Source organism: Lathyrus oleraceus, chromosome 7, assembly GCF_024323335.1.
Source record: "Lathyrus oleraceus cultivar Zhongwan6 chromosome 7, CAAS_Psat_ZW6_1.0, whole genome shotgun sequence".
Lineage (NCBI taxonomy): Eukaryota > Viridiplantae > Streptophyta > Magnoliopsida > Fabales > Fabaceae > Lathyrus > Lathyrus oleraceus.
The window spans coordinates 270,923,353-270,948,049 of record NC_066585.1 but is presented as its reverse complement, the minus strand read 5'-3'; the positions used below and the strand labels follow the sequence as shown (position 1 = coordinate 270,948,049).

General features: G+C 34.0%; 1 protein-coding gene across 1 annotated transcript; it reads right to left on the bottom strand.

Annotated features, from left to right (window-relative positions):
• Positions 1 to 7,450: 7,450 nt before the first annotated feature.
• On the bottom strand, positions 7,451 to 21,450 carry LOC127108229 (alanine--tRNA ligase). The gene is made up of 23 exons (XM_051045657.1): positions 21,076 to 21,450; positions 19,581 to 19,819; positions 18,778 to 18,918; positions 16,739 to 16,885; positions 16,202 to 16,354; positions 15,772 to 15,901; positions 15,314 to 15,410; positions 14,936 to 15,056; positions 14,744 to 14,807; positions 13,862 to 13,908; positions 13,675 to 13,770; positions 13,433 to 13,534; positions 12,534 to 12,656; positions 11,673 to 11,804; positions 11,428 to 11,499; positions 11,263 to 11,338; positions 11,042 to 11,184; positions 10,857 to 10,965; positions 10,584 to 10,771; positions 9,339 to 9,428; positions 9,038 to 9,220; positions 8,471 to 8,647; positions 7,451 to 7,863 (listed from the first exon to the last, which is right to left on the bottom strand). The coding sequence occupies exons 1-23, from the start codon at positions 21,356 to 21,358 to the stop codon at positions 7,792 to 7,794; spliced, it is 2,985 nt and encodes a 994-aa protein (XP_050901614.1). The 5' UTR covers positions 21,359 to 21,450; the 3' UTR covers positions 7,451 to 7,791.
• Between the last annotated feature and the right edge of the window lie 3,247 nt (positions 21,451 to 24,697).

The window sequence follows — 24,697 nt, the reverse complement described above, 5'->3', positions numbered from 1 at the left end:
GCGGCATTGGCAATTATATTAAATCACGTATTTAACATAATAAACAGTGAGCGGTATCTAGCAACACATCACTGCTACCCAAGACACGAAAACTTCATGTGATCTGACAAATCCTTCAGTGATAATAATTATGTGTAGAATTACCCTTTTGCCCTTATGTCTATATTGAACACAAGGCATAGACTGTGTCATCCTTGTCCAGTTCAATATTGGGCCCATAGACATTTATCCTGTTACGTAGGATGGGAAAATTCCATCTAGGTCACTCATGTCCCTTAGCATGCTTCGTGGAGTACCCATCAACTGTCTTTATGGTCATCCAGTTACGGACAACGTTTGATCAGCAATAAGGCACTCGACTCTACATTTAGGGTCCATAGTGGTTTCAGGTCGAAGGGTGGTATACACCATTATCACCATGAGAATAACTTATGACACTTTGCATAACATTCTATATAATATTCTCATAGCGGTTCAATCCAGTATAAATATTACTCTTAATATTCATACCTATGTTTAAGACTTGATAACTCCTTATCCATGATCCATGAGATGTGATCATTAGTCTATATGCATAATAGTCTAAATGATTTAATGTTATCCCACTTCACAATAAAGCTCGATTACGGATACTTTAAGAATAATGTCCTTATGTTTAATGTGATCTCATGATTAAGTCATACTTGATACATTAAATGGACTACCTATTATAGTGACTTTATTAAACAAACATAATAAAGAAAAAGCATTTTATTATTAATAAATAATTCGATACAAGTACCAAAAGTATTGGCCTCTAGGGCTTACACCAATAAGACCTCCATTAAAAGGAATCCACCAAGCCCTTTCCACCAGATATGGTCAAGGGATAACAAACATCCACAATATGGATTTCATCATCCAATAGATATTGTCAATGGAGTCCAGACCTCCACTGTGTGGAATACGTTTCACAGAGTTACCGTAATTCGTCTCAAAGATTCGTCTTTCCCGGTTACTACTCTACATAAGTCTCGATCTCAAGAAAAACATGAATATGGGTTATTCCCGAACACACGATTAATCTAAATAACCTTCATGTGTCCATATTACAATTACAATATCATAACATGTTTCCATACAAGCTCGTTGAATCGCAACTATGCATCTGGCATTCTCGTGGATGGGACGAATCATCATGTGTGACTACTCTCTCACGAGTACACATCGAGGCACCTCTTATATTCGAGTATCACAACCTAAATTATTTAGCATAACTCTTTCACCTAGTTATCATTATAGGTTTACTATCACTTAAAATTATGTAACTTAAGTTATTCATTATTCATTCAATACACACACATCTTAACATTATACATGAAACACACATAATAATTCATAACCATTATCCAATCAATAATTGAAACATAAGTATGGTTCCCTCACAAGTACTTCAATTAACTTTCTAACTAAGCACTAGGTTAAACTTTCATGCAACCTGCTTTAGCCAAAGCTAATCCACTTACACGCCACATAATAAGCGCACATCCGATCATCCTATGGTGGGGGTAACCAGATCCAATAGGGAAATAAAGTGGAATAATAACATGGATGCTCCATTATGTTATAGTTCTCAGTGTTATATTTCCAATCATTATAAACTAACCAATATCATAGGTTAAAACACATTCATTCTTATTCTACCAAGATGAAGTCTTCCAATCACATCACATATTATGGCACACATACACATGGAAAGTATGGTCCAATAAAAAGGGACAAATAAGTAAATTATTGTCATCCAACATCATCATGAGTCAGAGAATTGAACAAGCTTTACTACACATTTTACCGCGTCTGAATCCGAGTTACAAAACTCAAGTTATGAGGAAAACAAGGTCTTAACAAAATTTGTCTTTTCTGATTCGAGCCAACCATAGCAGAGTGTTTTTCTGCAAAATTTTAACCTCTGATTCAAATCACAGTTTAAGTTGATTTGAATCAACATTGTTAAAGCTTAAATTCTCTGTTTTCTTCCCCAAAAGCTCACTTTTAAACCTATCTTCTTCAACCTCTAACTATCCAAACCATATCCTACCATAGTCCAACATATTTAAGTATTTCATACTATGAAATCAACATCATACAAGTATGTATATACAACTATGTTTTCCTCACTTCCCAACCTCATTAATTCTCTAACAATCCAACAAAACCCATGGAATTAACAAGCCATAACAACAAGAGACAACAACAACTTAGTTCCTTCACATATTCTCATAACATCAACACAAGCTCAACTTCATCAACATGACATATCATCATGCAACAACAAAAAAACATGGTCTTACCATATGATTTTCAATATGAGCTTAATATCAACCCAACAACAAGACAATAATCAACATCATATATCATGGATTAACAATCCTAAAAATGCAATACACCAAGAGGATCATGTATCAAACATCAATTTCACAAACATAGTAAAAATCATTAAACCCTAACTCCCAAATTCATGGAATTCCCCCTTCCCAAATTTAAACCTAACTAAGAACCCACCTTGTGAGAGACATACAATGATGAAATTTGAGATGTATTTTTGGTGATCCAAGTTTTGATCTTCTTCTCCAAGTTTTCCTATTTTCCTTTCCTATTTCTCTTATTCTTTCCTTATCTTACTTCTCTCCTTCTCTTCTTACTAACAAATGTTGGAAAATGAATGGTAAGAGATAGTGAAAAGAAATATATGTGGTAAGTTTTGTCTTTATTGGCTTCAATGATAAGGGACCACTTTGCCCTTACCATTCATTCAAAATATAAAAAATGTCATCCACCCAAAATTACCAAAATCTTCTTCCCTTTACTAATTAGTAAAGATAAATCAATAATTAAGCTCAGCTGAGTTCATTAATTACTCTATTTCTTCCAACTAACAACAAATAGAACATATAGAAGCTCAATTTATCTCAACTGACAATAAATAGAGCATATATGGGCTCAATTTTCCCCAACTAACAAGAAATATGACACTTAAAAGGAAATGGAATATTACATTCTCTCCACTTAAATTGAAATTCGTCCTTGAATTTCTTCCAATTGAAGATATAAAACACTTCTTGCATCACCGACTTAGGTCAACATTTGGCTTTGCTTGGGTTCAATTCTATAACATACTCGATCTTTCAACTTCTCCTCACTGAAAATCTTCATTCTTTCGTGACTTCTCAAACTTCTTGTTTAATCATACTCTTAATTCCAATCCTTGATTAACTTCTAAACTTCTCCTATAACTTATTTCTTCGGATGTGCCACTCTGATTGGTTTAAATAGCCAACACTCTCAAATCTCCGTGGTGTCAACCACTGATCCCTTACCTACAAGTGGCGTCGATGACTCTTCTTTCATAAATTCTTCAACAATTTTAAGAGACCTTACAATCCAGCTACCAATATTCTTATTGGACTTCACTTAACTTGATACTGCTCACTATACGCACACACACACACACACCTGATATCTCACTTCCTTTGCACGACTCCAATAAGATATCACTCACTTAGTGCATGAGTGCTTTACTTCCAATCCTTGGAACAAACACCTATCTGATTCTCTATGAATCTTATTGAACTCTTGCATTTATCACTTTCCATTGTGCTACTCTAATTCAAACAACATGGATCACATGGGATTCAAGTGCAGTACTGGTTAGCTTACACCTTCCATAGGAAGTCACATATATCTTCCAGAGCGCTTATCACTCAAAATAGTGCTAGATCCTTATCGACATCCACCGGTAGAAAGACTTTCTCACTAATAGACAAGGTTAAAAATATGACCAACACCAACTAACAAAATAATACCATTAAAGAACTTCGAGTCATCAACGGGACAATGCTTCCATAAAATTTTAACCCATCAAGAATGCAAATGTGAGTTTCTAACACTACTCACAGAGTCACACAATTCAATTACACATCTTGAGATGAATCACACTTCCTAATCATGATTATTCACTTAGATCATCCTGCTCCATCTCATGGAAGTCCTGGCTCGTGTTCTTACAAATATACAATTCAAGTTACACGCTTAATTTTAGGAATATGTTACTCCCACTCTCTTGCCTGGAATGATAACTCACTAGTCCTGCCGATAGGGTAGGGTAACATTGTATACATAAAGTACCACTCTCATGAGGGTCTACCTCCGAGGCCATGTATCTGAGTGAATTGTCCAAATGTCATACCATGACAATCCACTCATACCTTATCATCACACCAGAAAGATATTGAATCGGTCCCCTCGAGATTACCACTCGATAAGTCTCATCCAACTTCACTCCTGATTGATCTCATCAATCATACGAGTGATACGCCTAAGACTTATTCACATGAGTACCGTTCACATCACTTGGCTTTCCAAGCATCTAACCTCCTTAATATCTCTATAGGTGATCGAGTACGTAATACACCTATAGGAATTTCAAATCCAATTTATCAATCTGACTTGCATTAACCTTGCAACTCCTTTCTCAACCTGCACATTTATGATTGCACACAAAAGGATTCAAAATGCACTTAGTTCCAATAATGTGCGAACATAATGCTCCAGGTGCATACAACCCGAAACTACTTTGGGAGGTAACCAATCAAAGAACTTCTTAACCCATACATGAACTAATCCATTTTCCACTTTTCATTCGATGCATACATGGCTTTCTTGGAGTAGACAATCATGTTCTCAAACTTCTCAACATACCCTGTCACTGATGTGTTACCCTGTCTGAGCTGTTGGAATTCATATTCCTTTTGCGTCCTCAAACAATGTGGAAAATATTTATCCAAGAAACTGGTATTAAAGTGTTCCCAGTCTCTTGAAATTCCTTGGTTGGTCATGAGGTTCAAAGCATTATCCCAACATATTGTTGTGCGACCCTTCATCCTCTGGGAAGCAAAAGCCACATTGTTCTCCACATCATGAGCCTTAAATGGTAAGTTGATACTAGTAATCCACTGCATGGATTCACCCTCCATCAAATACTGTCAATTGAACCTAGACCTTCACTGTGTAGAACACATTCCCCCATCAGATATGGTAAATAGACACCAGACCGTTGTTGTATGGGTCACACTCTCCATTAGATATTGTCAATGAATATCAGACCTCCACTAAAAGAAATGCACCAAATCCTTTGCACCAGATATGGTTAATGGATATCAGACACCCATTATATGGATTTCATCATCCCATAGATATTGCCAATGGAGTTTAGACCTCCATTGTGTGGAATACGCTTCAAAGAGTTACAATAATTTGTCTCAAAGATTCGTCTTTGCCGATTACTACTCTACATAAGTCTCGAACTTGAGAAAAGCATGAATATGGATTATTCCGAATTCGCGATTAATGTCAACAACTTCCATGTGGCTATATCACCATCACGTCCATACAAGCTCGTTAAATCGTAACTATGACATCGTTCCCCATCCATGTCTCTGGCATTCTTGTGGATGAGACGACTCATCATGCGTGACTACTCGCTCGCAGGTACACACCGAGGTACCTCATACATTCAAGTATCATAACCTAAGTTATTTAGGATAACCTGAGTTATTATCTTACTAACTCTTTCACCTAGTTATCATCCTATTTTTTTACTTCACTTATCATCATGTAACCTGAGTATTCATTATTCATTCAATACACACATCATAACATTATACATGAAACACACATAATAATTCATAACCATTATCCAATCAATAATTGAAACATAATAATGAGTCCCTCAAAAGAACTTCAATTAACTTGCTAACTAAGCATTAGACGAAACTTGCATGCAACCTGCTTCAGGCCAAACTAATCCACTTACATGCCACATAATAAACGCACGTTCAATCATCCGATAGTAAGCGCACGTCCGATAATCATGTCCTGCTAAAGCGGGCGAATTATTCATCAACGATAGGACAATGCACTGGCGAAAGCAGGTATGTCCATATTTATTTTTTATAAATTATGCGAAATTCCCATAATATAAGTGACTTGGATCATGCGACTATGTTAGAGTGAGAACCATAATTCTAGGTCATGTTTGCCTTAATTGAAATTTTAGTGATTTTACAAATAAGATGTTCTCATATAAGTGTTTTTTCATTTAAGTTGTTTTTGCCAAAAACTCATATTTTGAATTTCTCTATGTATACATCGATAGAATGAGATTCAATACTTAAGTCATTGGTCTCTATGGTTCAAATATCTTTTTTCTACTTCGCACAGTCGTGCACTTGCGGCATTGTTAATATATTGAATTATCGTTTGATCACCGTTCCACGAAAGAATTATATGTCAAATTTGTTCTACATTTCAGAAGTGTGTGTGCAATATATCTAAATTTGTTGAAATATGTTAAGGGCACAATTCTGGACAAGGTTAAAAAGAAGATTGTTTCCACATGGACTGATCAAATTCGACACTTTGGCAATACAACAACTAACAAAGTTGAATATGCACATGTTAGACTGGAGAATTGGTTAGAAAACATTAAAGGTGATTTTTGTCAAGATTGGAATGTTGTGAACCAAATGCTATGAAACCAACATAATAAGATACAAACATCTTTTGATCATCCGTATGTAAGAACATTGATTCAAAGACAACATCCTTTATTCAGAGGTTGTTAGCAACGTATCTCGGACAACATTGAGTTTTATTTTTCACGAAGTCAAACGAGCAGATAATACAAGTTCTAATAGCTCAAAGTGTGAATGTACACTCCAAAAGACTTTTAGACTTCCATGTACTTGTTTAATTTCAAAGATAGAGCTTGAAAAGCCAATACATATGAACAAAATTTATACTTATTGGATAAGATTTTGTTTTGATGATAACAGTGTAACAAAGGATGATAAATCAGACATATCTATCATGACCGAGTAAAAAGTGATCCCAAAGGATCCATGAAAATTAATATCATGAAATTGCACATCACAGAGGGAACTTAAAAAGATCGCATATCCAAAAACAACGGATTTGAACGTGAATACAAGTTGTTTAAAATCTTTCACTCCAATGATGTCTTTGGTATAGGACATCCCAATTTCAAAACATACTTTGAACTCTTTCATCCTTAAAAAGGAATACAAATATACATCTCTGAATTAACCTTTTGTGCATATGTAAATGTATTTCGGAATTACATTTAACAAAATAAGAGTTTCTCATCATTTTCACCTCACTTATATGTAAAAAAGATGCATTCGAAGATGCATCTCCAAATATCTCCAAATGTCAGAGACATTTTAGTATTTATGTGGGATAATTCCTAACGTTGGAAAGGGCAACTCCTAAAAAAAATATCTTTATAGTATGTTGCTCCCTTGAGATATTTTCAGACAGATCTTAAAAATTCCTCGATATCAGGGCACTATTGTATTAACCCGAAATATTATGCAGACATTAAATATTAGAATTCTGCTCAAAAGTGTGCTTCCTTTCTGAATCAATCAAGTACAAAAATAAAGTCAGAATCTACGGATAATCGTTTACTCCCTTAACCAATGCAATTGCTATTTGATATTTGACTGGAACAATTTGTGATCTTTTTATAGACAAAAGGACAAAATTCCTTGCCATCAAAGCAAACTTTGTAATATATTATCCCTAAAAAATCAAGCAATAAATATTAGAATTTTGTTCATCGCATACAGATTAATAAATAACTTTGACGTGTCCTTCCCTTTTCGGAGATTTACACAGAAGATGACCACAGGACCCCAATTTCACCACCGGAAGAATGTACTGCATGCATCATTAAGTTAATTTCACAGATGCAAACTTCACTGCAAGATCCATAGCCTCGTTTACTTGTGCTGCATCGGTGCCCTGAAAAGGGGTGGTTACACAAATCAATAAGATATCAACCAAACACATCTTTAAACACAGAATTGATAAAGAATTTCTTCATAAAAAGGCAACATATTACATACAAATTCGATGGCAGAAATACTTCCCAAATGCTTAGGCCATAAGAAATTCAAAATCAAAAAACCTAGCTACTAAAGGCCTCTGGCTAAAAATCATTTCAAACTAGATCATATAAGCAATGCCTAAAATACTCCATAAAGCAGAGTGAAATTTAAAGTACTTGTCGGAACACACTTTAGAAACAAATCCAACACAAAATTTCCTTACTCTTGTCCTTCCCTACAAATCATTGGACAGCAAAATAAAAACATAATCCGCAGAATTGAAAATCCCTGTGCTATCAGTAGAGTACTTAAAATTAATATTTACTATTATCCATGTCAAATAAAATCCCACTTTTCATAAAATATATTTCTCTTAAACTATGTTGTCTTAGAATATCAAGAAAGCATTAAATATTTTTTTTCTAACAATACTCTTACATATTGGTGATCTCCCAGTACAATAATATATGAAAAGGAGCTATTAAATCGACGTGAGAATTAGTCATTGGGTAAATACTAACCTGTCCTGTTGCAAGACCTCCCTTTCCTTTACCACATCTCCCTTTCAGTGGCCCCAAAGCATTAGTCAACCACTCTGATACATCCAGCTTTCCTTTATCTCCTTTCTCCGGCACCCCAGCACAAACTACAGCCTTGTTTGTAGATTCATCAGTGCTAAAAACCATCACTGACAACCCCTGTTTATCAGTAAACATTGCTTCCAGTTATTGTTTGAAATTAATAGAAAATATAATTGCCAAGGTCACATAAGACCTATGAAGCACGGACACCTCAAACATGATCCCGACACTGACACGGTGACACCGGTAATCATTTGAAATGAATAAATTAATCGTGATTACAAGTGTAGGTGCAGGTGTCTGACCCAGACACAGACCTGGACACACCTTTTTTCAGAGGTGTCTGAGATACATAGCATAAGACAAATTCAAGGAGCATATTTGTACATACAGACATCAACTAAATTTGAGCTCCTATTATGCATCACAATCAACAAATAACAAGGCCATTCAAAACAATGTTGGAGTCCTAGCAAGATTCTTAATAAATTATGAATCAGCAAATACCTTCTGATCAATGACTTTTGTAACAGCCTCACGAACTGCTGCAACATCCAGGCCAACATTAACGTGAGATATGCAAAAAGATTTCCCATCTGAAACCGCTAGATCAGCCTTCTCAGACGTTAATAATACAGCTTTGCGTTTGTTTTCTTCAGCGACACGCTTCTGCGCTTTCCTCACTTGATCCTACAAGAATTATGATATTAAAATCATATATAGAATTTCGTACCATCAAAAACTTACAAAAGTGGAACTGGGGGGAAAGTATAAAGCCTACAATGCAAACTTATTCAACATATAATACCTGAAGTAGGGCAATCTTGGTCTTGATTTCAGCTTTCTTAGCTGCAGGAATTGATAATGTTTCCACGCTGCTTTTCAGAGCTGAAACTTTCTGGGATCAAAGGGAAATAAAAAGTGAACTTATTAACAATTTTGGAGATGAAGCGTGTATCTATCTGCTAAAGAAATTTGTGTCAATCACATAGACAGATAGAAAGCAAGCAACAGATAATCATGTAAGTAAATTATTAAAGAAATGATTTAAAATTATTGGTTGGAGTAAGGTCCATTCAGTATTTTTGAGGGAGGTAAATAAAATAAGCTGAAAACAGCTTATAAACCAATCAAGCCATTTTTATAAACTCAACACTTCCACAAATGATCATGTCATAACATAAACCTAGATAAACTGTAAATAAGCTATTCTAAACACCCATATTTTAACAGTGTAAACAGAGCCAAAAAAATCAAATTTTACTTGAATACGTGAAAACCCTTTTTGGTCCTCGACCCAAAGGACAGGAAAACAACTTCAATGTATAATAACAGATGTATTTAGCAATTGTTTCATTAGTTTAGCAATTGCTTAAGAGTATTTTTATACTTTCAAGATCTTTATATTAGGTCGTGATTTGGAAATTTATGAGGCTAGTTTGACACAATAATACCTATCCGTAATAATTAGCAATGGGTTTTTACCATTTTCATTCATTAAGGGGGTGTTTGTTTGCTGGATTCAAATGGTATTCCGGGAATGTGGGGTTGGGAATCCCATATTCCCATGTTTGTTTGAAGTTTTAACAAAATATTCCAGGGTACTTTTTATTCCTAGGAATATAATTAACTTATAGAATTTTAAAGATTTATTCCCATGTCAAAGGGTGGGAATCTTACATTCCCATGTCAAAGGGTGGGAATCTTACATTCCATGGAAATAAAAAATAACCAACTATAACTACCCACTTATATATTATTTTAACATTTTTGTATTTATTTAAAAAAATTTAAAATTATAAATAAAATGAAATTTCAAAATATTTCTTAAAACCTAGATAACTTGCCAAACAAATTGATGGGAATTATATTCCCAGCAACAGCATTCCTAGGAGTAACATTCCTGGAATTGTAAATTTAATCCATCAAACAAACATACACTAATTGAAAACCAAGCTAGACCTTCCAGGGCTCAAGCAAACTAGCTAAACCAACTAGAGTGGAAAGCACACAAGTACTGTTAGAATTTAGACAAATAGAAACCAATACCAACCTCTTCCAGAAAACTTCCTTCCAGCTTAGCCGCTTCATCTACTTGCTGCTCAAATTCATCTGCCAGTTTCATTGCATCAGAAGCACGATCAGTTGTGACAGCTGTTATTCTACGGATCCCTTTAGCAATTCCCTCCTCAGCTAAAAGCGCAAAAGCTTTAGCCTCTCGTGTATTTGAAATATGGGTGCCTAAATTGTCAAGTAAAAATAAAATTCAAGTAGAAACAAAGAAAAGAAAGTTTTAAGTAAAATATAGGCTGTGTATGATATTTACCGCCACACAATTCAGATGAAATAGATAACCATTTTTCGTTCTCAGGGTCAGCAAGCAGATCTTCAACTTTTTGTCCAACTGACACAACTCTAACTGGATCAGGATAGACCTACATTAAAGAAAAATGTTGAAGAATTTGATCCTCTAGATGAGAACTAAAGGTACTAAGAAATTACAGAGCTTACTTCTCCAAAAACAGCTCGTAGACCATTAATGCGCTTGGCATCGGCAAGAGTTACCTCCTTTGCATTTACATCCAATTCAGCTTTAATTTGTTCGTTAACAATTGACTCAATTCTCCTTAAAGAATCAGCATCGACAGGCTTGCCTACTCATTGTATGCAGCATAGTGAATAAAAACTCTAAAGTCAACATAATTCTTACAGCCTTAATGGACAAGCCTTACCGTGAGAAAAATCATATCTCAACTTTTCAGGAAGAACGATAGATCCTTTCTGGTCGACATGATTACCAAGTACTTCCTGCATTCATCATATGAAGTCACAACTATCACCATGCAGATCAGTGAAAGGAAATAGTAGTGCTTCATTCAATAGCTTTGTCAACATACCCTAAGAGCAAAATTTAACATGTGTGTGCATGTATGGTTAGGGGCTATAAGCGAACGTCTTCCGTAATCAACCTGCAAAAGCAATCAATAAACAACCAAAACAAAGCATCAAAAAGTTATTAAAGATAAGTAGCTAACTAGAGAAAGAAGTTTTTAAGTGTGTGTGCGTGTGCGCACAAGTGCATGTGGGAGAAGGGGATAAATAATCAACGGATAATTTGAAGTCCTGTAGTAAACGAATTTACCTTGCATACTACTTTGTCTCCAACAGATATACCAGCCCCATTACCAATGTGAAGCACATAACCTCCGTAAACTTGAACATTATGAACTTGATATGAAACATGTTGGAAATCAAGTGACCCAGTATCGAAAATCTATGCAGAAAAAAATGGGAAACATATTACAAACACTAAACTAACAAATTGATGGAGGGAAATTTCATTTAGGGTCCCTACTTTCATGCAAAACATTTTCTTCTGCCAATATCCAAGAGTACATAAATCCAACTTGGTTGATGATCTCCTTTGGCAAAATCGATTGAAATTTCCGTTTTAAATATCAAACCATCTTATACTACTAACATTTTAGACTGGGTACTGAAATTAATTTGTATCACCACTCCAGTATTCTCTTTTATTGGATTACTACGAATTGTTTTGCCTTAAGTTTGCTACATTACACAATCTTAGATTTCTGATCATTTTGAAAAGATAAACTAAGTTGCTTTGAAAACAAACTGTCAACAGATACTTTTTATAAGATCAAACATACAATAAAGAAAACTTCAAAGATAAATTCCTTTTCTTTAAGCAAACAAGCCCTGAAACATATCATCTTTTAGTTTTAAAGATAACATTTTTACGAAGGCATGTATGTTGATTTATGACTGAAACATATAAAACAAAGTTGCAGATAAAAGTGTAAATTTAAAAAACCAAATATAAACATTCTAGCAACTAGATCGTGTTTACTGGACAAAAGTGGGTTCTATAATTTTAAATAAATGATTTCTAACCATAGCTTTCAATTACATTAATACAAATAAATTTAACATGCAACAGAACACATATATAAATAAATGAAGCATTGACAATGCTGAATACCTGACCACCTTGCTCAGCATAGAAGCTTGTAGATTCCAGAATCACACCAACATCACCATCAGTATTAACAGAATCAACAAACTCAGAACCGGTATATATTGCTTTTACCACACTTTCATGGTCCTAAGACAAGAAATGGTGAAAAATAGAAATCAATGGGAAAACTATTAACTGAATCTGAGAGAAAATTAAGTAGATAACTGAGAATGCAAAGTCTAATCCGAGTGCTTAACTGATAAACACAAGCTAACACATATAATAGAAGATCAAAAGCTTCCATGAAGGATTCCCATTCATTTTTCTCATTTCAATAGCGGCTAATATTATAGAGAAAATCAAAAGTGACTGCCTTTAGTGAGGTGTTAGGATTTGGGAACACTAAAGAAAACCATTAGGCAAATTGGGTGGATTATCTTTTAAGCCCAGTAAAGTAGAGTGTTTTGGCAAGAACAAATGGCATAATAAAACATCACAGAAATACACTACTTTAAATTTACTTATGTGATAAAATCCATGTCCTTGGGCATGCTTTCAGATAGACTTGGGAATATATATATATATATATATATATATATATATATATATATATATATATATATATATATATATATATATATACACACACACACACACACAAACACACACACACACACATATATATATATATATATATATATATATATATATATATATATATATATATATATATATATATATACACACATATATATATATACACATATATATATATATATTACAGGGTATCTTTTATCATCCTTTGTAATACTTCAGTCTGACAAAATTTCTCGTGTTGAAAAATAATAATAATTGTTTTATCCCTTTCATAGTTTGAAGTATTAAATTTTCTTAATAAAAACTGCCAACAAAAAAACTCTTACCTTGAACCAAACAAATTTGAAACTGTCATCTGTTGGAGCAATGCTTCTCTTGTGCAATGCTGATGTAGCATCAGCATCCATGACAATAGCACCACCAGCTTGCTGACAATAACAAAAGAAAGTTGAGAAGGGTAAAAAAAAGACAATTGTTTTTTTTATAATCCTTTAAATATATTGGGTGAGTTCAAAAAGCAAGAAATTTAGCACAGAAAAGAGACGAGAGACTGAAGCAAACAATATACCTTATTTTGAGCACTTCTTGACCTTTCTCTTGCAGCTTCCATAGCACTATTAAAACCTTCGACGTCAACTTGTAATTTTTTCTCTTCAGCCATAAGCTAATAAATAGAAAAGGTTAGGAAATACAAAAACATAAAGCATAATAAAAAAAAATTCATACAGCGCGCTATTGTGAAGCAATACACCTACCTGTGTCAGATCTAATGGGAACCCGAATGTATCCCACAACTCAAACGCTACCTATAAGCAAGAGAAAATTGTATGACAAATGGAGGAAAACACTGTCGATTAAATTATATTGCCAATACAAATAAAGGAATCAACAAATGTGTAACCATGCAGAACCATGAATGTAATTCAACTACACCTCTGTGGTCAATATGAATCATGATAAAATATTTGCAACCAATGGTTTCGAAGAAAATTAAATTAAATGACTGTTTGGATTAAGAAAACATTTGTATCTTCATTTTCTTTCTATTTTCACTTTTGATTATGAAGTGATATATTGTTTTGTATAGAAAACAGTTTTCTTCATTTCTTCAACAAAACCTTGAAATAAAAACACTGAAACTAAGTGAAAAAATATTTCTGAAAACAGAAAATAAATACAAAAACCAAACAAACCCTTAAATTTAATGATCTTCATGAGGACCAATAATATTGAAAACTTAAAATGACATAAAACCATGAGATCAAAGGAAGACACTCCAAAAATATCCCCATTATTTGCAAAAACTAGAGAGAAGTTCAATTCGTTAGCCATAGTGTACTTATTACCTATAAATAAGTTATAACAAATTCTTGCATAGTGAGACTGAAAAGTTATAAGCATGAAATAATCAACTTCCACTGACAGCTATGCTAAAAGCAGTACTTAAATCCTAGAAATGAAAATAATTTCACTCATGACTCTCCAACAACAAAATAGCAGACACACTGGAAATTGCATAAATTTTGTATTTTAACATAAAATGTTTTTTATAATGAAGTACCCAATTAAAAAATAAGTAACGGTAATAACATTGATGAAACCGAGCAAATTATGTATCTCAAAACAAATTATTCTACTTGCCTCCCCGCTCAGTGTGTTTCCCTGGACGTGTTGAACAGCAGTCTTAAATTTTGCAATGCCCTGTAGAAGTAAAAACATGTTTTCCTTTAATCAAGTTTACAACAAAACGAACTCAGATGGCTGTAATTATGTCACGGAGACCAAAAGTGACAGCCCATAAAATTGTATTCATACATGTCTATCCTCACCTTAACTAAGGTTCTGCCAAAACTTTCCTCTTCCTCTTGAATCACATTTCTAATGTGCACTTCCTGTTGTTTTAGCTCAGGGAAAACATCACCCAGTACATTTGCCACAACATTTACAAGCCTGAATTCACCAAGATTGACAGCAGAAACGCGCATTAAAAACAGAATATATGTTCACAAATTTATGCCTGGAACCACTACTCAGATGACTAGTAATAATGTGATTTTTCCTAAACAAGTGCATCAAATTTGAATTTGAAATAATAGATAAATACGAGTTTTAGCGATTCAAATGGAACTAGGATGTGGGATGCGGTAAGAAAGATTTAGATCGGGGATATGACAAAAAAAACTGAAATACTTAACTACTGCACTTACCCATTGAAAAAACCCTCCTCAGCTTTTAGCACTTCACGCCCATACCGAACAGCTCGACGAAGTATACGCCTCAGAACATACTCGCGACCTTCATTACCTTCAAAATATGAAAGGATAACAAAATTAAGGTAAGTATTCCTCTCACTATCATCAAAATGCCATAAATGATGGACATCCTAAAATTTAAAGAAAGCGGGAGTACAAGGGGTTCGCTTAGATAAAATTTTCTGCAGCTTGCAAAACAAGCAAGTTTATACACAATTCAAAATTCTAAATAAATGAAAATTTATCTCCATTGTGCATCTCCCTCAAACGCAACAACCATGTCTATGAAGAAGATGTCTTCCTCAAGACAAGAGGGCAAAAGGCAGCAAGCTTGATGAAACTAGAAAATTGAAATTTCCAAGTCCCCAACAGGAAAGTATACCAATAAAGACACCAAGTCGACAATATCCTACCAGGACGGGACCCGTCAGCAATGGCAAATGACAGAGTCCTAATGTGATCTGCAACAACCCTGTATGCCATGTCTACTTTATCAGCATCCTCAGGTCCGACTTTCCCGGAATATGGGTGAGCACCAGTTGCCTGTAATTGAGTTGGCAGGAAAACAGAATTATATTTCAATGCAATCATCATTCCTCAATCCGTTTACAGTTACAGATAATGGGCCTGCGCCTAACATAGGCATGCCTAATAGGAGCCCTACTAACAAAATACTCTTTCCCCCGTCTACCATATGTGTAAACATTCCCTTGAAAAGGGTGATGTAACCAACAAAATATTACAAGAATTTCAATTCAACTATCACACAATTCAAGACTAAATATTATTCTGGTTTAAATATATATAGAAATATGATAAGCTTTAATTCCTGAATAACCATACCAGCTGAATAGCATCGAAAATAGGCATGAAGACATCAGTGTCATAATTGCTCATTTTGTTCTGTAGAATAGAGGTCAGTCGTTCAAAACCCATCCCAGTGTCAACATGCTTTGCAGGCAGGGATTTAAGAGAGCCATCAGCCTCCCTATTGAACTGTGATGCAACAAACAGGATCATATCAGATATAGATTTCATGGGGATAGGAAAAGTTTGCATGTTGATTATGGTACCAGCTTATAAAGTAGATGAGATTAACAGAATCATATAACATACAGATTTCATTGGTTTAGAATAAAAGTCTGCATGCTAGAATCATGGATTCTAATACAAACTTATCAAGTACACAAGTTTAGGGTGGGCGGGGAGTTTGTTGGGTCAGGAAGAACATCAACATTGGGTCAAGAGCAACACACAAGTGAGAGAGATACCACATATCCATCTAAAATCTTAAGGTGATAGGTGCGTGGGTTCTCCACTTATAAATTATCAAGTTTCCGTATTATTAACATACTCTGTATAACATTAAAAGTAAAATACCTGGATAAAGACGAGGTTCCATATCTCAATGCAGGTAGGATCATCATTATTAACCAAATCCGCAGCATCACGGTTACCTATTCTGTCAAAATGTATTTCAGTGCAAGGCCCACAAGGACCAGTGTCACCCATCTCCCAGAAATTGTCCTATTCAAAGATACATGCCAAATTAGATACGCCAATTTAATCCGGAAACATTTTAAAATATAAAGTTATAGAGACTATGGATGACTCCTTTATTAAAAAAGTGTATAAGCCGCTTAACGAGCTTATAAATTAGAGGCCTGAATATCGATTGTTAGTCATTGATTGTTAGTGTTAATTTGTTATCTTAATAGGTCACTAATTCGGCACAGGCATAGAATAAAATAAGAAACATATGAAGCGTCTTAAATTATTGCCTTATGAGGTAATCGCAATGCTCATTAAGAATGAAGGTAATTTTTAATAGATCAACATAAAAGCAACAAGCTATTGTCATCTAGGTAAATTTCAGTCTAAGGTAACACTTCGCCTGACTTTAATTTTTGACTTTAACTCCAAAGCTATTAAGCTAATATTAGCTTTAAAAGTAAAGCTAGGTTGTCAAAACCCGGATAACAGTGCGGAGCGGTCGGCCCAAAACTGGAATAGCATAATAGTGTGAGTCATCCCCACTATTCAAATATTTTTTAGCCAGACTACATAATCATTCTGTAAACACGCAATTTCTGAAAAAGTAAACAAATAAGTCAAAATTAAACATTTGAGCACAAGAAACCACTGATGCAGAGGTGGATGAGCTGTGTTTTGGACTTTTTGATGATGGGTTAGATGAAGTGTCATGGCTGTTGAAGAAAAACTAACAGCATAAATCAGAGAGCAGCAACTACTGTTGGATGAAAACAGAGGGAAAATTTGAAGAAAGGATGCTAGATCTATTTTGCGGACAGGGAATTTTTTGCAGAAAACAGATAGCCCCATTTCTGTTCTGTTTGCAGAAAACAGAGGATCTTGTTTGACGAAATAAGATGACAGCAGCGGTTGAGGGGCTCCAGCAGAAGGGTTGTCAGAGGCTGGTGGGGTTTAGGTCAGATGAAAGGAGAAAAGGCTGAGTTAATAAAATTAGAAAAGAAAGTGAGGTGTTGGGACTTTCCTTTTGTCTCTAATGATTCTTTTTTTATTTTTTCTACGAAAAACAACAATAACACTGTTGCATCATTGCAGCGCTACTGCAGACTCGAAATGTTCGGCTATTTTAGGCTGATCAAGCCACGCCGCACAATGCAACGCACCAGGGAGGGCTGTGGTGGCAAGGAAGGGAGTGAGTGGGTGTTTCACTCTCCGCAGGGGTAGTTCTTTACAGGAAAGCTATTACATATTGGTTTTGAGTCGTAGTTTTGTGGCTAATAGTATCCCACCGTGCTTGTGACGCGGGCTTGTGGCAGAATGATGTTGGGCTACTACGATTTTAAAGCCAAAAGAAAGAGATTAGAGCAATTAGAAGAAGAAAAAAGAGATGTATAAGCTCTTCAAATTAGCTTTTCTAAAAGCAAAAGCTACTTTTCTTTAGTTTTTTTTCACCAAAAAAGATAGGAAAATTTTCCCCCAAAAAACAAGAGTCAAATAGTCAATCTGTCACAAATTATAAGTATAATCAACTATAATATCCAATTTAACCCTCAATACAAACATTAATGGTGTGAAACTTGTTTCAATTAGTATAACTTAATAAATTAAATTAAGTGCACTTCTGTACGTTAGCATTAAATATAGTATCAAAAATCAACTTTTGCTTATATTTTGTTACAACTTATATGGTCAAAACTTGCTTATATTTTGTTACGGATGGTGACCTATCTAATATCAAATCTAAATGTTTTCCATACAAATTAAAACCCAGACGGCAGACAACGTTGCATATTAATCTATCAATGATAAATATATCATATCAAATCAAATTAATAAATAGAATGCTTAGTATCATATTAAATATATTTTGCATGTCTTATGAAAATATTTCATTCTAAATGTTTAAGAGAAAATGCCGTTAAACATACTTTACAGCCAAAAGGAAGCACTCGTCCAGGAGGCAAAAACGTCAACCATATATCTCTAGCCTGGGTATCGGGGGCAAGTCCAGCCTTCTCATCACCACCAAAATATGTAGCATAAATGCGATCTGAAGGTAATTTATAAACCTACAATGCAATAGTAGATAATGTAAAAACAAATTATATATAGTTGAGCATTATATCTACCGAGGAAATAAATAACTATCAATTTCTACATTTGAAAAGATATTGCAAACAAGATAAACACCCAAGAACATAATAACTTTAGCTAGCTTATTCAAATTGAATAGAACATTTTAATTTACTCTTTCTTTGGATGAGAGTATAAGTTTATCCACATTTAGTAACAGAAGGTCACATCAGATTAGGATTGGCATTGCCAAATCTGATATCTGCTACTACTAATTTACAGATGTCATTCTTCTTGAAATGAAACCCATTGCAGTAGTAGTAGGCACAGTGTAGTTGACGAATGGAAGTGGTGATTGGCTAGTGAGTGATAGTGCAATTCCTAATTGAAAGGCGTTGTTCTTAACAAAGTTTGAACACTACACGTGCTATTTAAGCACAAAAACCTAATTAATACAGAAGAAACAATCAATATATCTCAGTATGGGTAGCTTCAGTAACTTCCTACCAAACTAGCTAGCTATTAGAGTTTCGATATCATTCCAAAGCACAAAACATCTCTCATACTGATTTTACCAAACTATACACCTTTATTAACAAGCAAAATAAGGCATATAACTCAAGAAGCACAATAGAAAACTCCAATTGATAAAGCATACTTTGGTTAGAAGTTCCCATGCCCAGCTAATGGCTTCTTCTTTAAAGTAATCGCCAAACGACCAATTTCCCAACATCTCAAAGAAAGTGTGATGGTAAGTGTCTTTCCCCACGTCGTCAAGATCATTATGCTTACCACCAGCTCGAATGCACTTCTGGGTATTGCACGCCCGAGAGAGTTTGCTCAAGGCAGTGTTAGGATCAACAGTTCCCAAAAAAATTGGCTTGTATTGGTTCATCCCTGGCACATAAATAATTGTAAAAAAATTACAAGACAAAATTACCAGTGTAAAATATGTGCATGACAAGATTACTATATTTACCTATCCATCAGTATTTAGGACGTGTTTAAATCGACTCATTTGAGTTTATCTATGAGAATAAGCACTTGTGAGACTGTTTCGAAGAGCTTATATAAATAGCTTATGTAGTGCCCATAGGCTATTTTCAGCTTATTTCATAAGCGTTCTGTTACAACTTTTTGCAAAAAAAAACATTTTTTTAACAAAATGCTCGCTTTTAAAAGTTTTCATCTGTTAGTTGCAGATTCTCAAAAACTTGGAATCTAAAAAAATATAAAAACTACTTCAAGTGAGAAGCTGTTTTTACTAGCTCCTCCATAAAATTAAAAGCTTTATAACTAACTTCATTAAAAAGTTGAATAATAAACAAACACAAAACAACTTGAGAGTTTATAAAAAATCTATAAAACTTAATCTCTACATTATTGAAAAGTTTTCATCTGTTAGTTGCAGATTCTCAAAAACTTGGAATCTAAAAAAATATAAAAACTACTTCAAGTGAGAAGCTGTTTTTACTAGCTCCTCCATAAAATTAGAAGCTTTATAACTAACTTTATTAAAAAGTTGAATAATAAACAAACACAAAACAACTTGAGAGTTCATAAAAAATCTATAAAACTTAATCTCTACATTATTGAGTATCAAAATCACTTTTTTTATAATTAGAATTACAGTTAGACCTCACTCATCCTTACAAAACCAGCTTGTAAGGTGAGAGATACTCATATAAACTCTTTCCCGGCTCTATCTTTAATTAATATATGGGACTTGGATTTTTCCCAATGTTTATAACATATAACAAACTGCCCCTTTATCTTTTATCTTTTGTTAAAGAAATAGCACATACTTAAGCCGCAGATGCAGTTATAGGATAAGTGCTTATATTTTAAGCACTAAACAAGCTATTTTTCTAAAGAGATTCTTAAAATTTCAACTTAAAACCCTAAAAAAGTGGGGAAACAAAAACAAAAGGACAATTCTGCTAGAGGAGAAAGCTTCAATAAGCCAAAAACGAAATTGTACAACTCAAACAAAAAAACACACAATATCACGGATTTCAATTTGAGATTCTACCTCTAGGCAATCAAACATCGAATTCAATTCTAAAACTTAACATAATCTAACTAGTTGATTGAGTGACTGTGAGTATGAGTGGAAAGAATAATAATAACGAGAAAAGGAGAAGAGGGAGTACCGGCGTTAGCAAAGAGGAGAGTAGGATCATTGAAAGGGACGACGGGACTGGACTTCCAATAGACATGGTTCTTATCTTCGAAGAACTTGACGAAGGTGTCTCTGACGCGCTTGGCCGGCCATTCGATATCGAGTGAGTCAGCACCTGGCATGGCAGCGGAGGCGGTGGAGAGATGAGATCTGGAGAAGAAGGAGACGCCGGGAGAGGGGAGTGAGGGTGGTGGCGGCGGTAATAGATGGTTACGGCTACAAAGAGAAATGAAGAAACTGAAACCTTTTCTCATTCACTCATATCGTTTGTCTTAAATCTTTGTTTATTCTCGCTTGGGTTATGGAACTCCAAATCTTTTTTTGACCTTAATATCAATCTCGAATCTCAGTGTCTCGTTTTTACAGGCCGGCATTATTTCAATATTTCTTTTTTTTAATTCAGTACTATCTCTTTAAATTATTAAATATATCTCACTTATGTAATCTTTAAAAGAATTTCTAATTATCTCTTATAAAAAAATATTTTTATTTATAATATAAAAAAAAAATTGTTTAGTTTTTGGGTTGATTATTTCAACCGGAATCTCATTTTATTTTAATCTATATAACATATTTTTATAGTTTACGTGATTCATGGATTGTCATGTCAATTGAGATGTTATATAGCATTGTTGTTCTTCTTCCTCATTTCAAATTTCATCGTTCCTCATGTCACGCATCGTTCCAACTACATATATCATTGTTTTTCATCAAATTTCACCGTTCTAGCTATAAGTTTTATCGTTCTTCATCAATCTTCGTCGTTCCAACTACAAACTTCAAGGAAAAAAGAAATTAGGGTTTAAAAATGGGTGGAAGCAAAACTTCATCAATTGGTAACTCAAGTGAATTGAATTTACCCAAGTGTGGATGTAATGAACCAATGAAAATGTGGTCTCAAGCATTGTTGAAAACTCCAATAAGAAATTCTGGAAATATCGAAATTCAGGGGTAAGCATTTTTCTCTTAAGTTTAACTCGTTCTTATTTTATACCTAATTGTAGAGTGTGGTAAGGTGTAAATTATTCATTTGGGTCGATAAATTTGGTCAGGTTTAAAGAACTCCGAAGTTTTCCATAAATTGCAATAATTATGAAATGATAATAGCTTATTTAAGGGAATTTATGAAGGAATTTGGCAGGCAATTTGGTGTAGAAGTCAGTTAAGATAAGCATGAAAAGACCAAGAAGCTTAAAATGGAGAAGAACAAAAGTTATTATTTAATGGTTATGCTTATGTTGTCCTGGATTTTATTCTCCATAGTTGTCAAGTTCGTGTAATATTAATGTATCAGATGATATTGTGATGTTTGAATTTTGTCAATTGTAATGTTCATGTAATATTAATTTATCTAATGGAAAAAGTGGTTTTGGTTACAATTGTGATGTTTAATTTTTGTCAAATTTGGTTTTGGTACAATCGGAAAATTTGATTTTGGTTAACTTCTGTCGTGTGGCCGTGTGATTAGGTGCATAATAAGAAGCACAAAATTAAAATTATGTCAAACTGTCAATTTGTCTCAAATGAAAGCGAACATATTATAGATAATAAGAAGAACATAAAGTGCACAAGTCATTACATTTGCATTACAAATTCATTACATTTCAAAATGGCACATAAAAGTGCATAGATATGACATAAACATACTAGTGATTGCAAAGGCATAACAAATTCATTACAAAATGATAGCATACTACTTAGCACATTAGACATAAACAAGGCAGTGGTTACAAATTCATTGATCTGTCATTAATTTTTCCTCCAAGATTTCATTGATCTCATATATACACTCAATTTTGAACCAGGTCCATGAGCAGTTTTTACTTGTATCATAGTTCCTTCATCGTGCTCTATCAATGTTATAGGCTAATCGGAATTTGAACTAAGACCTATTAATTGGTTTTTGAAACAATTTCATCTTCAATCTCTTACTTTTCCTCTTTCTCAAATTCACAATTGGTTTTTGAATCTTCTTATATTTTGGTTCAGTCTGACTTGTTTCAACCATATTTGAATCAGCTCGACTTGCTTGAACCACACTTGATTCAGCCTGACTTAGTGCAAAAACATCAGCATCAACATGACCTGCATCAAAATCAACTAGATATGTAACAAATTTAGCACCAACTTGAACATGTCATGCATCAACTTGAACATGACTTGCATCATCTTGAATATTTCCTACATCAACTTGGACATGACTTCCATCCACTTGAACATGACTTCCATCCACTTGAACATGACTTACATCAGTTTGAACATGACTTATATTAGCCTTGTTCTTCTTTGGCTCAACTCCAGTCTGGCCTGCTTCAGGTTTCCTCTCAAATGATTTTATTTGCAATCAACTTTGTCTTCCATGCTCTAGCGACACTTATCCCAATAGAGAAAATATGTCTCATATCTTACTTTATATCGCATATTCTCATTATTTCAGAAGTTTGCATTTTCTTCACTACTGCATTGGCCACCTACTTTGAGTTTGTATATCTATTATTCAAAACTCTAGCACATGTGTGTGCATCCACCAATGTCTTTATAGCATAAGTATGCTTGTGACCCACTTTAGAGCATAGGACTAAAACCACATTTAGCCTTGCATTCTACCCTCGTCATATAGCTTTAATTTTTTACAAAAGTAATTTCCCTACCATTTAATAATGACCACTCACGAATTGCATCTATAAAATCACTTATGGAATTAAATTTCATACCCCACTTAAACTTGTAGTCCGTATTGAGTTGCTCATTTCTAAACTTTTCAAACTTTGGCCCTTCATCACCATCAAATTCATCTGGATATGAGTTGTCTAGTCCATCACTAAAATAATCATCACCTTCCAATTTCCTTGGGGGACTGCCTAGATATCCTACAACTATGGCTTGTTGATTTATAGGTAGATTACCATCAATCCCATCAAATCCATCTATAATATCAGTAGTTCTTTCATCCTCACTATCATCTAAATTTTTCACGCCTTCATCATCAAATCCTTCCATATTTGGCATCATAATAGTGCATTAAAGTACCCTTATTTTAAGTTCTATGTCATTCATGTCATGTTCCAGATAAATATCACCATCACTCTATAACAAATAACGCTTTTTATGACAAAGCTAACACCTCGAACAATAGAAAAACGAGGGTATAGGTACTGGGAGCGCCAATTTTCATTTAAAACAAATAAATAAACAATCATTTACCTCGGGTTTTTAAGAAAAACGAGGGAATATAACTATAAGGGAGCTCGCTTCAACACCCAGTCTTTGTATTTTATGTTTTTTTCAAGTTGTTTAGTTAGTATTTCTCACTTGGCGTCTTTCTAAATTCCATTTATATCATTGTTATCTTTTTATTAGTATTTACCTCCCCTACATGATCCAACCGAGAGGTAATATATTTTGCATTAATCAAATTCAAAATACTATTTTTAAAATCTTATTTTAATTTTTTATTTGATATGTTCAAACCCCTCGATTATACAAAAAAAATGACGTTATATATCTTTTAATTGAATTCTCGGAATATGGGCGCTATTGTGTTTTTTTATATTATATATTTTTAATTAATATTGTCACGTCAAATTTTATAT

Bases quoted from the DNA above. Each gene is read 5' to 3' on its own strand.
- LOC127108229 (XM_051045657.1), bottom strand. From the start codon at position 21,358: ATGAGAAAAGGTTTCAGTTTCTTCATTTCTCTTTGTAGCCGTAACCAT. The intron at 13,771-13,861 runs GTAGGTGTATTG...TCTATTTATTAG, and splicing joins TCCCATTAGATCTGACACAG to CTTATGGCTGAAGAGAAAAA. The intron at 8,648-9,037 runs GTATTTGCTGAT...ACTGATAAACAG, and splicing joins CAAAAGTCATTGATCAGAAG to GGGTTGTCAGTGATGGTTTT.